This window comes from Carassius gibelio, chromosome A8 (assembly GCF_023724105.1).
Source record: "Carassius gibelio isolate Cgi1373 ecotype wild population from Czech Republic chromosome A8, carGib1.2-hapl.c, whole genome shotgun sequence".
Classification (NCBI taxonomy): Eukaryota; Metazoa; Chordata; class Actinopteri; order Cypriniformes; family Cyprinidae; genus Carassius; species Carassius gibelio.
The window spans coordinates 11,150,873-11,167,664 of NC_068378.1; the positions used below are offsets into that span (position 1 = coordinate 11,150,873).

At 38.8% G+C, this 16,792-nt stretch overlaps 2 protein-coding genes across 3 annotated transcripts in view; both read right to left on the minus strand.

Annotated features, from left to right (window-relative positions):
* LOC128018438 (globoside alpha-1,3-N-acetylgalactosaminyltransferase 1-like) overlaps nucleotides 1-16,792 on the minus strand; it is a 113,360-nt gene that overhangs the window by 12,457 nt on the left and 84,111 nt on the right. The window lies entirely within an intron of this gene.
* On the minus strand, nucleotides 1,723-15,427 carry LOC128018432 (uncharacterized). Of its 2 annotated transcripts, XM_052603919.1 has the most exons (6): nucleotides 14,541-15,427; nucleotides 11,527-11,727; nucleotides 9,444-10,450; nucleotides 8,866-8,935; nucleotides 5,533-5,710; nucleotides 1,723-2,587 (listed from the first exon to the last, which is right to left on the minus strand). In XM_052603919.1, the coding sequence occupies exons 2-6, from the start codon at nucleotides 11,714-11,716 to the stop codon at nucleotides 2,428-2,430; spliced, it is 1,605 nt and encodes a 534-aa protein (XP_052459879.1). In that variant the 5' UTR covers nucleotides 11,717-11,727; nucleotides 14,541-15,427; the 3' UTR covers nucleotides 1,723-2,427. The 2 variants fall into 2 exon arrangements, with proteins under 2 accessions (XP_052459879.1, XP_052459878.1); XM_052603918.1 differs by lacking the exon at nucleotides 14,541-15,427 and having other exon boundaries at nucleotides 11,527-12,831.

Here is a 16,792-nt window from a genome sequence, read left to right on the forward strand (position 1 = left end):
ATCAGTAACATGCGCCCTGTCACAAGTGCAGCAGTCATCTACATCACACCATTCAAATGGCTTTGGCGGGACAAAAATTTGTTTTGGCGGCTGAGAGAAATGGAGGGTGAGTTAATAATTTTCTTTTAACTGAATAATGAAACGCAATTCAGACCCTGATATTTATCTATCACCCAAAAGCCGGTATTAGTTTTCCTACACTGTTCATAGGCTTGCAGCCTCCATGTTACAGCTAATGCTGTGAGATTTTATGCATGTTAAATCTTAAACATAAAATAACCTGATCATGTTTGATCAAGGCAAGCGACTGTTCTGACTTGCATAAAAATCCTCTCTATTCATTTGAAATATAGAGTTGGGTTCTGTTTTAATGTACCCAAGTGTACCTAAAATAAAAAGAGTTTAATATACAGGTTTGGGGCTCTTAATTTCTTATTATTAATTTAAAATCAAGAATCGAAAGCTTGCGGAACGAAATCGAATTGGAATATCTGAATCGTTAAGGTTTTAATGGTATTACTACTCTTACCGATACGGCTTCGATCGATCGATCCGATACTTTAACGGTATTCTTGTCGGTACTCTTTGATAAATATATATATATATATATATTATATATATATACATAACAAAAGATAAACAATTAACAAAGATACACATTATATAGGCCTACACAGTGCTTTCATTTCAGGAAGGTCTACTACTGTTCAGGTATGGTCTAAACAGAATTCTAGTAAAGCAATCAAATGTAAAATAACGCTGCATCGTTTATCATAGATAGATTAATGCTTATTAAAGCTGAAGTTATTCATTTAAGCCTTTTTTTTGTTTAATTCACAGTAATGGTGCAATCGTCAGCATGTTTATTAGACACTGACCCTTTAAGACCGAGTGCAGATCTAATATTTTCTGACAACTATTTCCATACCTACGTCCATTTTAGACATATTTTTGTGTACATTTGCTAGTTTAGATGTGCACATGAAACTGAAAGTATAATTTGCTCATCTCGTTGCGCACGCCACCTTGGGAACAGCATCTCATGAGCATATTTTTGTGCTATTAATAGCTCTTTTTATTATTAAACGCGTCTCCACAATTTAGCAACAGTAGCTAGACTGCATTTTACAACAATCACTGAATGCTGAATCTGATTCTGTCGTGACGTTTTAAGTTTTAGGGAAAAATGAGAGCATAGCCTACTGCTGCAAAGGGAATTAAGTTGTGCTATACAGAATGCAGCTATAGTTTTTAATGGTTTTACCTCAAATATATTATTATTATAATCTTTGGAAGCCAAAATCTAAAATAAAATCAGAGTAATCACAAATCTGAAGTGTAACCAGGCTATGTTTGAATGTTTAGTTCTGTCCTCCAACGTCACTCATTAGGGCTGTCATGTGCGCACTGTGGAGATCTCTCTGTCTCGGACTGCGAATAGCAAAAATGCATCACAGACAAATGGTTTAATATTATGGTATATAGAAAAGGTTGGCGAAATAAAACGTCTTTATAGCAATAATAACATTACGTGTATTTTTCCAAGTACCAACAGCATAACCGATAACGTCCGAGCTTATCGATACAGCGGTCTTTCAAAATTCAGCCCCGGGGCCCGTTTAATACCAGCTTTCGGTACCCACCCCTACCCAGCCCTATATGTTAATGGAATATTTTTATGAATGAAGGCGTGTATCACGTAATATAGCTACTGATGTCTCGATGAAAATGTTTAAGAATCAGTATCAGTTTTGCAAAAATGAGAATCAATTAAAATAAAAAAATCTATATTTTTTTACCCAGCCCTAATAAATAAGGTAACAGTTTATGTTTTACTTACATATATGATTTAGTCAATCAAGAGCAATCAACAAGTCTCTCTCTCTCGTCAGTTAACGTTGATAAGCTACATTGTCTTGTTTGACTTTCTTTGCCATTTACATCTGACTGAACTACAAACTTTCCAATGACGTTTGGATAAATGGATGCGCTCAACTAGCTCACGCGTCTGTCCCGCTGCACGCTCAAGCCACAGCACGTTTTTCTCTTATCAGCTCGCGCACCAAAGCAATGTGTGTTACTATATTTCGTTTAATATTTCACTAGTAAGATAGATTTACTTCATATACTGCCTTTTTTATCCCCATTATACCCTCTGTTGTCAGTGTTTCTTTTTCTAAACACAAACACTATTTACACGCCTGGTATCGGTTGTTGGTATCGGAGTAAAAAAAATCATTTTTACGAGTACGAGAACATTGAGCTTAGTATCGGCCCGATATCGATACCAGTATTGGTGCATTCCTAATAATTATTATTATTATTATTATTATCAAATTATGATTAATTATATTGAACCCACAGATACCTATATTATTAATTGTATTATAATTATTATTAAAGCTATTATCAGAACCTCACCTGTATCTAGTCAGTTAGCAAATAGAACTCCGTGAAGTCCCTGATGAAGGAGATTACAAGGGGGTTCATGTATGAAGTCTTCCGCTTCACCACTCTCCCAGTCGTCTTGCTCATCTGCTCCTTGGCAGTGCACTTGTTGGAGTCAGGATTAATCCTGACTAAAAACCTATGAACATGAGTATAGGAATTAGGGGATGGGACAATATGCGTACATTAATGAATAACTGTAAGTGCAGTGAGCAGTGTAGAATCATACATAAAGGCCAGCTGACAGAGGCATTTCACATCTCAACAGGAGTTAGTCAAGGCTGTCTACTTTCTCGATTACCATTCCTCTTCGAAGGACGACTAGATCATGCGGCCGACTAGATCATGCAGCCGACTAGATCATGCTGCAAGCCACTGACAACAGGCGCAATGGGATCCAATGGACCCCATTTACACAACTGGACGACCTAGACTTTGCAGATTATATCACATTACTGTCCCAAAAACACCAACAAATGTAAGAGAAACTGAGAGGGGTAGAACAGAAGTCAGCTGAGACAGGTCTCCACATTAGCACAACGACCAAAGTGCAAACAGAAAGACACTGGCCAGCTTGATGGTTAACCACAAGAATGGGCAAGGCAAGAGCTGCATTTGACACTCAAGACCAAACTACGGCTATTCGACTCAAGCATTAACACCATACTCCTTTAAAGATCTGAGACGTGGAAAACAACAGAGAACCTCCTGAACAAGCTACAATTCTTCAACCAGAAGATATATTCTCAACATCAGATGGCCTGAAAAAAAAAAAATGAAGAATTAAGAGCTTAATTACTCCCAAAAGGTTTTATGTAAAAAATATAGTGTGTACATGCCCAACAGTCCTCCTAAAGCATTCAAATTGTTAGGAGGCTTCAACCTACACTATTTAAATACTCAGATACTTTACATAATAGGGCTGGGCCATAAAACATTAACAATATGTATCGCGATAGACATGTAATCAATATCAATAAAAAATGCGTTCGATAAAACGTTCGATTTTTTTTTTCTTTGCATGAACAAAGGCACTCACTCACTGGTAACCTAGCAACATAGGGAGTAACACACTACCAGCCAATCATGTAACAGTTTAGTTGCACCATATTGTTGTCTCGTGTTGGATTCTTCAATAACAGAACTGACGTGGAGTGATAAGTGGAAAGCCTTGTTTGATCGGTGAGTGATGTAGATAAGATGACTGACTGCTGCGCCAATTCTGACAGGCAAGCGCATGTTACTGAGAGAACGAGCAGAGAGAGAAAGAGAGCCCCTCCTCCGGCATCGCGCGCACACTCCCACAGTCTTCAAACTGTCTTGCTCTCTCTCCCTTCTTCGCGCATATTAATTAAAATTGATATTACCATCAAAATCAATTGAGAACTGACACAATGATAGGTCGGAAGACCGAAGTTTCAGGTGAAGCATTCCGAGATTTTTTTCCCTGAATTACCGCTGGGTGTGAATTGTACTAAAATAACGTTGCCTTATCTTCTCTGAAAAGTGTTCAGCACATTCAGCTGACATAAACCACACTTTAAATAAACGACAAACACTATCCAGTGATGAAATGTGTTCTGTGTTAACACAAATCTTGTGCGATGTCCTAATACTGGAATAATCACACGTGCTGTCACTGCGTCATGATAGGTGCACATTATATTTTCCTGCTTTTTTGTCCTTTGCCAATCACACCTATGAATCAGAGGAAGGTTAAAGGATTAGTTCACCCCAAAATGAAAATTTCCTAATCATTTACTCACCCCAATGCCATCCAAGATATTCACGTCTTTCTTTATTCAATAGAAAATAAGTTTGAGGAAAACATTTCAGGATTTTTTTTTTAATTTAATGGACTTCAAATGGCAACTAACTCAGTTGGTTGCTATTGTTTCCTCAAAAAACTTAATTTCTTTTCCACTGAAGAAAGAAAGAAATTTTCGTTTTGAGGTGAACTAATCCTTTAAGTTTAAAATAAAAATGTTTAAATGTAATATATTTTTCTCCTGGTCCTTATTTTAATTAGGTCATAAAAATATCAATAATTATCGATATCGACCAATATGAAACACTTATATTGTGATACAGTTTTCAGCCATATCGCCCAGCCCAATTACATAACATTTTAAATAGGGGTGTCAAAATTTATCGTTTCTACGATGCAGATGAGGACGATACGGTATCGGTTCAGTAATAGACCATAACCGATTATAATGTACTGACACTTTTCTGACGTCATTTGTCGCGGTAGCATACAATGGCAGAGGGAGGCGAGACGCGAGTGCGAGTAATTAAAGATGCTCCAACTACTTTTAAAGCCTACATCTGGGCACATTTCAGCTTTTATGAACAACCTGGTAAGCACATCCTGAAGAAGACGCACTTTGTGCACTCATGTCACGCACAAATAGAATATGCAGGAGGTAATACCACTAACTTGATAAACCACGTTAGCCGTTTTCACCCCGAGCTGTTAACGCCTGGCAGAGTCTGATTGCTTTTAGAGATGCATGGACGAGCTCCAACGCTGAATCCACAGCCAAAAATAAATCATCCACCCGCCCCAACAATTTTCTCTGACTTAAGTATCCGCACCCGATAGTCAAATTACTATTATTCTGTGTTGTTATGCGTGATTATAAATGGATGATAGTTACCTTCAACAGCGGACTCAGCGACGGTTGATGCGTGCATCTTTAATGGTAACATAATACACCGATTAATAAACGCTGCTTTTAAATGAATATTTCTTTAAAACAATTTATATGACAGATTTTTCTTTTCTTAATGGCATAAACAAGCTTTACTCCCAACTGGAATGTCACTGTTTCAACAGGCGAGCACACACACGCGCACTCATCACTTTTGAAGAAAAATGTCAAATTGAGTATGCGGTGCATCGCGATGCATTGTGATATCGAATTGAACTGAATCGATGACATGATAATCGTAATCGAACCGAACCGTGAGACCAGTGTCAGTTCACACCCCTAATTTTAAAGGGAGAAGATGATTTTGAACAGCTTTTCAATTGTCAATTTGCTTTTACACTGTAATCAAACTATTTAAGATAAAAAATACCTCTGAACAAACTCCAGTGTTGTGCTGGCTTCCACCTGATACTCTAGGTTGAATACATAGTAACAGGCGAAGAGAGCGGCCAAGGCAGTGGTGAAGTCTGCCATGTGAGCACCAGGTGGGATTACGACCCTCCCCTCGATCGACAGCATCCATTTTTTTGCAGTCAGGATTGTCTCTCCTTAGTAAAGACAAGAGTCATCACAAATTATATTTCATAGTAATACATTCTATAAAAGATTTTCTCCACATAAATTATTGTAAAAACAGGGCAGGGAGCATACATATCTTCGAAGCAATGCATTAAAGGGTTAGTTCAGCCAAAAATGAAAATTATGTCATTAATGACTCACCCTCATGTCGTTCCAAACCCATAAGACCTCCTTTTATTTTCGATACACAAGTTAAAGATATTTTAGGTTTAGTCCGAGAGCTCTCAGTCCCTCCATTGAAGCTGTGTGTACGGTCTACTGTCCATGTCCAGAAAGGTAATAAAAACATCATCAAAGTAGTCCGTGTGACATCAGATGGTCAGTTAGAATTTTTTGAAGCATCGGAAATACATTTTGGTCCAAAAATAGCAAAAACTACGACTTTATTCAGGATTGTCTTCTCTTCCGTTTCTGTTGTGAACGCGACTGTTGACGTACGACGCTGCTGACGTGTTTTCTGGTGCAACCAATAACAAAGAAAACACGTCAGCAGCATTGTACTTCAGGGGCGTCACTGCAGTGTTGTGAACGCGCTCACAACAGACCCGGAAGAGAAGAAAATGCTGAATAAAGTCGTAATTTTTGTTATTTTTGTAGCAAAATGTATATTCGATGCTTCAACAAATTCTAACGGACCCTCTGATGTCACATGGACTACTTTGATGATGTTTTTATTACCTCTCTGGACGTGGACAGTATACCGTACATACATTCTCAATGGAGGGTCAGAAAGCTCTCGGACTAAACCTAAAATATCTTAAACTGTGTTACGAAGAGGTCTTACGGGTTTGGAACGACATGAGGGTGAGTCATTAATGACATAATTTTTATTTTTGGCTGAACTAACCCTTTAAAGGAACACTCCTTTTTTTTGAAATAGGGCTTATTCACATTATTTCCTACATTTAGATAGGTGGGCAAATGCATTTTTGTGTCAGTGCATGCATTGTTTTAGTTTGACTGGGTCGGCGTTAGCTTAGCTTAGCACAATGAATGGAATCCTTTGTTGCCAGCTAGCATGGCCTGAGTAAAAGTGATCAAAAAAATAAAAAAAACCCCACCTAATTACTTCTTGTGGCCTGCGTATTCACAACGAGTACAAATAGCGATCCAGATTAACACTAGGCGATTTCCTAGGCAGATATTGACTTGGGACTATATTATGGGGAAGCACAGGCGAAGCACTGCTGCTTAGGCGAAGCACTGCTACTTCGGCGCAGAGATATCACGCAACACATGAAATCCCACGACTTCCGTCAACATACCGGCGTGAATAGTAGCTGCCTGGCTATTTTCCTTACAGTACACGAATGGCGATGAACATGGCTGATTTTGAGAGAGACGAAGAGGGTGACTTCTCAGACAGTCAAGAACCAGAACCATACCTATTTGAACCAGAGTTTACAGAAGACGAGCTGCGTGCTTTGGAAATAGAACGACAGGAGGAGGAGGTTGCGATCGCTCAACAGCCTGAGGACGTGAGGATGAGAGCCAACATGAACTGGTGGTGTGAATGTGGGGGAATATGCCTATCTATGCCGACGGAAATAGAGTGTCTGTGCTGTAGAGAGTGGGACATGTTTTTGCCATTGATGACCAGGCTCAACACGTCAAATCAAGATGAGCGTGCCCGAAGTTGTGTGTGTCACATCTACAGAGGATTTCACGGCGCTGATCCATTCTGCAGTACTCGATTTTTTTTCCGGTGTGACAAAGTGAACTGGAAAAAACGCCCCACGCCGAATGGACCAAATGGACAGCTGTCCACAGAGTAAGTGATTATTTTAATCATGACGCATGTATAGATCGACCCATATTATACCTGTATTCACATAGAGTTGATGTTTTCATGTGTTGCGTGATATCTCTGCGCCGAAGTAGCAGTGCTTCGCCTGTGCTTCCCCATAATATAGTCCCAAGTCAATATCTGCCTAGGAAATCGCCTAGTGTTAATCTGGATCGCTATTTGTACTTGTGAATACGCAGGCCACAAGAAGTAATTAGGTGGGTTTTTTAAAATTTTTTGATCACTTTTACTCAGGCCATGCTAGCTGGCAACAAAGGATTCCATTCATTGTGCTAAGCTAAGCTAACGCCGACCCAGTCAAACTAAAACAATGCATGCACTGACACAAAAATGCATTTGCCCACCTATCTAAATGCAGGAAATAATGTGAATAAGCCCTATTTCAAAAAACGGTGGAGTGTTCCTTTAAAGGATTAGTTCACCTCAAAATGAAAATTTCCTAATAATTTACTCACCCCAATGCCATCCAAGATATCCATGTCTTTCTTTCCTCAGTGGAAGAGAAATTAAGTCTGATTAAAACATTTCTGGATTTTTCTTCGAATAATGGACTTCAATTGTAACCAACGTTTTGAAGTCTAAATCAATGCAGTTTCAAAGATCTTTGAAGTGCTTCAACGGGCTGTGCAGGATCCCAGCTGAGGATTAGGGTCTTATCTAGCGAAATGATTGGTCATTTTCTAAAAAAAAAATTATAATAATTTATATACTTTTTAACTACAATTGTTAGGATTGAGCTGGGAACTACATGTCGAAAGGTTGCGCTCGATATCGCCGGTGGAAATACACAAAGATGGCCGGCGAAATGGAGCGCGACCTTTCGATGTGATGATGTAGTTCCCAGCTCAATCCAAACAATTGAACTGCATTGATTTGGACTTCAAAACGTTGGTTACAATTGAAGCCCATTATTCAAAGAAAAATCCAGAAATGTTTTCCTCAGACTTAATTTCTCTTCCACTGAGGAAAGAAAGAGATGGATATCTTGGATGGTATTGGGGTGAGAGTAAATTATTAGGAAATTTTCATTTTGAGGTGAACTAATCCTTTAAGCAGCAATAACTGGTTTGGTGATAGAAAAACTATGAGTGATACAGGCATAGCAAGCAATCTGAAATAGCAATCACGACATTATAGGTGGCTACTAAAGATGAGAGATTACTCCACATAACTTAAATTTGGAGTGACTGTGCTGTTACTGACTGGTGCAGAAGCAGAGAATGACACAACACACATTCACTAGTGTTTTCCAGAAACTTTGCTTTGCTTGTGCCCTATACATTCAAAGGATTCGTTAACATTGAATGTGAAACTTACCAAGCATGATGATCCTTGGAGTGACTGGGAGAGACAGCTGGGCCTCTGCGTCTGCGGGAGTGGTAGTCTCCTATGCCAGCAAAGATAAGAGTTACTTGAAACAAGGTAGACTGTATATTATCTCTAGGATAGAAATTTGTTAATAAGGAAGCAATGAGCAATGGTCCTTTTTTTTTTTGCTCTGAAGGTTTGTGAAAGGTTTACACAAAAAATTAACTAAGTACCACAATATCTTTATCAATTACAACACTACATCAATTTTCTCTTAATTAAAATATTGTGCTCACAGTGGACAACAGTGACTTTACCCAGCATTTACCCAGGAATTGAGATAGAAGCTTGCACCATGTGGGTTATATTGTGAGGTGAGGTCTATCAAGGAAAAAGTGCTCAACCACCAATAACATAAACCTGACACAAACCTGTATTTACTTGAAAAACTGGAGGTTCGTCAACCTGCATTAACAATTTGAGGGGGGGGGTTCACTCTAATCAGGGAAAATGATTCTTCCACAATAAATGTGACAATTAATTGTTGAAAACTCCAAATAAAAGATTTAAATAATTAAGGAACTTACATCAGCAATGAGAAAAAGTGACTCCTCTTGCTCTTTGAAGTGTGCCAACATCACAAGCATCGCTGCTAGGCCATCAGATCCTTCTCGGTCCTTCTTTATGGCTTCCTTCAGAACAGCTCTTACTTCTTTCCTCCACTTTGTAATCTGACTACTGAAGAAATCCAGGAGTCTTTTACCCTTTTTGTCCATATCTTCATTCAGTCTTGTGTATAGTTCAACATTGGTGAGAGTGGTGAAGTGTGACAATAAAAACTTCTGTGAAAAGAGAAATGGCCACTCTTTACCCACATCCAGAATGCTTGGGGAAGGTTTTGTGTTGATGTATTCCCGCTGTTTGGCATAAGTGATTGCCATTAGGTCTTCTACCCTTCCTCTCTCAGCGCCCTTTAGTCCCTCTCGGCTGAATATATCAATCATCTCAAGCTTCTTTTCCTCTAATGATGCTGATGTTTCCCCATCTGGATAGTCCGCTGGCTGCCAACGAACACACCCATAACTGTCGATTCTTGCACATGTAGCTACTGCTGGCTGGTCATCATCACCATCCTCATCATCTCTCTGGGTGCGTTTGTGCTTCCTCAGACGGGAAAGAGAGTTGCCTCGATTCAAATATTCTACTCTGGTTTTGAGCTGATTTATAACGCTGAAATACCCACACCCAATTAGCTCCCCCTCTTCATTTTTGTCTAAAAAGCTATTTGGATATTTTTGAGTTATAGCTTTAGCCACTACCACACACTCTCTGCGAGTAGGGTTCAAGGAACGCTCTCTCATCGCATCAACAGTGACTTTTATCAAGTGTCTGCGGTCATCCGGAGCTGGCCTCTCACCAGCATCTACTGCTCTTCTAAGAGTCAGCCTCACTTTGTTCCATGGCACCTCAAAACTGTTCACCCATGCAGAGATGGGACTTATAGATGATATGGGGCATGTGCTGGAATAGGCAACTGACAGTGGCTCAGACGATGAAGGGCTCAGCTGGGGATTTGAAGGACCTGCATTACACACTGTGAAAGCACAGAATAGTCAGGTGAAAATAAGGTTTGACCCAAAAAAAAAAAAAAATCTAACAAAAGTTTTCTTAGTGGTTTACAATAGTATCAGATGTACTTAAACTAAAACTTAAAAAAAAAAAAAAAATCAAAATGGTGGCCGTCAAGTCCTTATAGGTGGGGTCAATATAGGGTTAATCCAACAAAATTTATATAAAATGTTTTTTGTTTGTTTTTTTGGATTCTGGTACAGTTCAAATATACAAACTATAAAAAATACTAAATAACAGACTACAATGTATTTAAATGTGACCTTGGGAAAAGGGTCATTTCAAAAATGGTTGCCATGGCTTCATCTCAATTACTAATCAGCCTAGATGGATGATTTGAGGTCAACTGATGGCAAACAAGAAAATTATTTTACATGTTAACATTGAAATATTTTTGATGATGTGCTTTTTTCCAGCCGCATTGCAAGTGTATGTTAAAATCAATGTGTTTAAAAAAAGAGCAAATGCAATGCATGACTATGGGATCTGCATGGATGGGGGAATATGGGCAATAATTTAAATGCTGTTTTCAATTGCAATGCGACCACTATCCTTCTGTACTGTATTGCACTGTTCTTACATACTTGGGCCTATAATCAAGTGATTAGGCTCTTTGGAAAGTTGTGGGTCTGTAGTTTTGCGTGGAATAACTGTATCTAGTGCAGAGACAGCATTGCAGAGGCAAGAATATAGTTTTTATTTTTCCCTTATATACCATCTTTTTTTTTTTTTAAGCAAATTTGGCTTTATATGCTGCCATTAGCAAACAGCAAACTGCACATCCAGAAGGGCATCTATTGCCGCGGGGGATTTCAATAATTCTAACCTCAATCTGTACTCCTCAAGTTCTATCAACATGTCACCTGCCTGACCAAAGGGTACAGAATCTTGGACTAGGTATACACTAACATCCACATATAACAACTTTTTTTTTTCTTTTTTTTTTTTTTTACAAAATTATGATTGAATGATTGTGGATTTATTTAGTTATTAATTGTAGCGGATCAACTAATATATGTTAATTAAAAGAACTAATCTCACCTTTCAAGGAATGAATAATTTTTCTGCACTGAATGGGTGTGAGCAGATGTTTGATGTCATCTTCTTGAATAAACTGCAGATCATCTGGTCCTTCAACACCTACTTTCACCAACTCATTGACTAAAGTTTCAAGCTTTGCTTCATCTAGCTGTGGTAGCACGGCCTGTATTGCCTTCTCAATGGAGTCCATTACTCATTCTTCTGAAACACAGAATGATGCAGAGCAACAAGATTAAGACCAAATTGATTATATACAGAAAGAGGGTAATAATCTGCAAGATTCTCTACAGTCAAACACTGATATTGTGCTTCTGAGTTGCTTTGTAAGCAATAAACACCAAGATCCACAACAGGCACAGACTGATACTGCTGGACAACAAAATGTACGTTTGCCTCGTTTACCAGTATCAACAGTATTTTCCCAAGTAGATACCCTGTGTCATTTTGGTCCACTACAACAGTCATGCCTCTTTTGTACAGAGTGCCTTTGAAAGTGACAGAGGGTGTTTCAGTAGTGTCTTCTGGGCGGAGACCCTTGAGACTGATAGCTCTCTGAATGCCAATCTGGTACAGTTGGTCATCGAATTTACTTGGTTGGCCCATTTGCAGAGTTGGAGGAAATAAGTTACCAGCATGTAAATATGCTTGTAGCAACTGGTGTCTTTCTGCTAAGGTACTGCAGAGGTTTTTAAAGTTATGCAGTTTCCTTGCACACTGCTTAAAATATGAGTGCTTGCTTTCAAAGCGCAATGTCCACAACCTAATGAGGGGACCAAACTGAAGAATGAGTTCTGGGTAATGGACAAGATAGTGGTGTTTGGGTTTAAGTGTCTTTTCTGGGAATGTGGCAGTTCTTAGCTGGATGTATTCCTCAATGAGAATCTTAAGGTATGCTACTTGGTTGGTATGGATCTTGGGTGCACATATCAAATCCACAATTTCTCTGAGCTTTAAGCACAACTGCCACACCTCATCATCAAGTGGATTTTTGATTCGGTCTCCAACCAGAATAGGAAAGAGACGTAAGAGGCACCAGTTTTGAGCAGCATGTCCTCCCAGCTTCTCCGCATTAGTTTTAACCTCACATGGCTTGTTATTTGCATCACTGCCTAGGTATGTGAACTGTGATATAGTCCGATTCAGTTGACCATAGGTAAAGTGTTTGCCCACTGTCACTAAGTGCTTAATGTACATAGCAAGATCAAATGAAACAACCCCTTCAAACAGGTCATGACCCAGGCACGGAGGGAGCCCTGGCTGGCAAACATGAAAATATTTCAACTGATTGAAAATTGAGTTAAATTTTACTCCACTGTTCATCTCCTGGTCTGCCAGGTTTACCACACTATTTTTGTAACTCTCTATGGTTCTTTTAGGACCAGATTTGCAGGGATCTGTTTGAAAAGACACTCTGTCGATGACACAGTACCGGCAAAAATGTGTGCTTTTACTGAAGTTTTCAGTAAACCCGCCAATACTGTGTGACCCCAGATTATCTCCAGTAATGGCAATCACAGAGCCTTTTATTTTCTCCTCAGCACCATATTCAATTCCATTTTCCTCCATTTCTTTTAAGTCACTGACTAAAGTGGAGAACACTTTTTCTTGTCCAAAAAATTGGAAATCCTCCTCTCTGCACAACATAACAAGTTGCATTGGATCAATGGAAGACCTGTTGTGTGGTGCAATCTCTGCAAGTGTCATGTACATGGCCAGTATTTTGTGTTTTTTTCTGCCTGAGCCCAGTGGGTTCGCAACTTCGAAAGAATCCTGATACAAGATGAGAGACAATGAAGATGGTGAATCTCGTAAAAGTATATTCTCTTTAAAGTTTCTACCATCTCTCACATCTTCCAGAACATCAGGATTTGTTTCTGTGTCAGCTTTAGCTTGGGCATACTGTTCTTTAACAGAGTTCTGAGAGAGGAGTGATTTTACTGTATCCTTGATGGGCACGTACTGGTAGAACCTCTCTTTGCCTTTAGCATCAATGCCCAAATAAGTCTTGACTGGCTCAACATAGCTAAATCTGCTCTTAAAGAAGGTTTTACGGGTTTGATCTGTTCTAAACACTCCTTCGTTGCACATTTTCAGAAGGTTATCTTTTGAGAGATTATCAAGGAGCCTCTTAATATCACTTTCAGGGACATTCAGATTTGTTAACTCTTCATGCATCCTAGACAATAGATGAGTCAAACCAGTGTTGTGTACCTCTTGTATTTCCTCTATTAAGGTCTGAATTGTACTGGCTGGTAACAGCATTTTAGCCTGCATTCGGAGATAAAACATGGCCAGATTGTTCATAAAATCATCTGTGTCCACTTCATCTTCTGTGTTGTCATTATCATCGTCAAAAGTGGTCTCAAAAGTGTGATCTAGTTCACTGTCTGATGACATGGAGGCACAGGTGAGGTTAGTACTAGCAGCACTGGTAGAACTTTGGCTAATACGTGGAGAAGTAGATATACTCTTGTGTTTCCGATTCAAGTGCGAGGCAAAGGTTGAACGGACACGGAAATGTTTTAAACAATTAATATAAGGGCATGACACTTTTGTGCCATATTTAATATGCCACTGAAGATGTTCATGTAAGCTTGGAAAATTTGCTGACACATAGTTACAACCTTCAACAGAGCAAGCCAAATCAACTCCATCAATGTTCCTTTTAAGTACTGGTTTAGCGGTCTTCTTGTGAAAACGGTACATGTGGCTCTGAACGGCACCACGAGTCACAAAAGTGGCAAAGCATTTTGCTACGCCACATGGAAATCTAAAGTTAGCTAGATTTCTGTGTATGCTCAAATGACGAACAAATGCAGTAATTGAAGCTGTGGTGAAATTACAGTGCTTGCACGAGTAATTCATCTTGATGGAAAGCTAACTAATTATACTCCTAGCGCTAGCTGTATACACTTGGCTTTCCACAGCCTGACAAGGGTGTGGCACTGAACTTTCTATTTTTCCTTTTTTTATTTTTATTTTTTGCTCTAAGTAGTGATGGTAGAGTTACTTACTGATTTTCTGGAAGTCCCGATAAGCAGTCTGTGAAGGATCCGCGATTCCAAGATGGAAACTCCGGCAGAGGCCACGGGTGGGAAAAATACATTAACGTTAAAGCCTGTGAAAACGTCTCCGTCGGAGCTCTCACGGAAACGTTTTCGCTGAATTCCTCTCAGGCAAAAAGTGAAAGATATCAACACAAAGACGAAAACAAAATAAATAACTTTACAACCACAAGACAAATCCGTGTATAAAGAAACGTAAATTTGAGTAATAGTCTGTTATTAACGGAGCTTAACGTTAACGGCTGCGAAGACGTCTCCGTCGGAGCTCTCACGGAAACGTTTTCGCTGAATTCCTCTCAGGCAAAAAGTTAAAGAAATCAACACAAAGACGAAAACAAAATAAATAACGTTACAAGACAAAACCGGGTGTAAAGAAACTTAGATTTGAGAATTAACGGAACTTGTCTGTCACTGACGACGAGTCAGAAATTCAAGTGCTGCTGCCTCTTTCACGCTTTTTTCTCCCACAGATACTAGATCGTTCTAGACTGGGTAAACTCCGCCCACTCTGGCGCTTTGATTTCGCCAAACAGCTCTGGAAACTTGCACCTTTATCTCTCCTGCTTCCGAAGGAAAAAAATATATATAACACTGATGTTTGTAAAATAAAAATCCCATGGTACGTATTTATGAGTTAACCAGACAGCCCCAATTTTGGGAAGTAATGCACATGACATAGCCTACCCAAAATAAAAAGGCTGCTGCTCATAAGTCATTCTGAATAGACACATAACCTACATATATTTACAAAGCTTGAGAGTTTTGGCTCAAGTTCAAAACTCAAAATTAATCAGATGTTATTAATATCGAGATATATAAGCTCAAAAATAAAAACAACAAATATTAAGATATTTATTAAATGTATAAAATATTAATATTTAAATATTAATATACATAATTATGTGAATATACTATTGCAACTTATAACCAATGGTCATGCTTCAGTTCAAATCTGAGGATGATATCTCAAAAAATTATGCGTTTATGAAGCCTATATTGTTAGACCATGTCAGCGGAGACTTTGGAGAAGTTTAAGATAAGGCTTATCAAATATTTTATTGCCCTGTTAACACCCATTTACACCCAAACACCCATTTACAGTCACAAAACAAACAAACTAACAAAAAATATTCTTGGAATCTTATGTGAATTCTTTAAAAAAGATATATTGTATGGAATAGAAACTTGCAGCAGGTGCATCAGAGTACAAGTTACATGACACATTTTAATTTATTAATATTACACTTTTACTTAAAGCTCACCATCGAGTATTTACATCATATTCCGGTAATGAATTATGAACAACAATAATCTGGAGTTGTCCATGTGAAAGGGGAACAAAGAAAGATATGATAAAAAAAGGAAAATTACAGTAGTTTACTTTACTATTTACAGTACTATAGTGGCTAAATTGTGATTTTTTTACAGTAATGCTTTGACTACTGTGATTTCAACTGTAATGCTTGGACTACTGTGATTTTTACAGTCTTACTGTAAACTTTACAATATTTTACTGTAAAAATCTTATACAGTAATGTTACTGTGAAATCGACAGTAAATTACTGTAGATTTCACAGCCATTTTTTACAGTGTAGGTACAGTAGGTCCTCTGTGAGCACTCCTCTTGACTGCATTCAGAAACCAGGTGCTCAACTTGCAGTGTTACTTCACTCATTGATATTGTGTCCAGCCAGTTTGATAGGCCTAGTTCTGGCTTCATGCTTCCTGAATCATGCGGCCAGGTCATAGGCTTCTGCGGGAGCCTTCTTGATCATCAGGCCCCTGGCACTGCAAAATTTCCTGGATGTCCAGCTAGGTCACCAGGATATCCCCTCTTACTGAGGCATTGAGTGGGAAGTATAGGTGGAATTTGCGAGAACCTTCTTGGGTAATGCTGTCTCTGGCAGTGCTCCCCTCATTGCAGTTGATTGTATAGTTGATTCAGGGCAACGCATATTAGCTTCGTTCCCTTTTTCTGAAAAAGGGAACGAAGATAAAAAGGGAATGAAGCTAATATGCGTAGCCCTTACTGTACTGGATTTCAGAAAGTGCGCAGAGTCTTACGTGCACACTCACCACTTATGTGGATTTTAGGAAATGTGCAAAGTGTTGCAACGTGCAGACTTACCAACATGTGGATTTCAGAAAGAACACAGAGCTTAGCATGTAAAAGCTTCCAAAGCATTTGTCACAGATGCCTC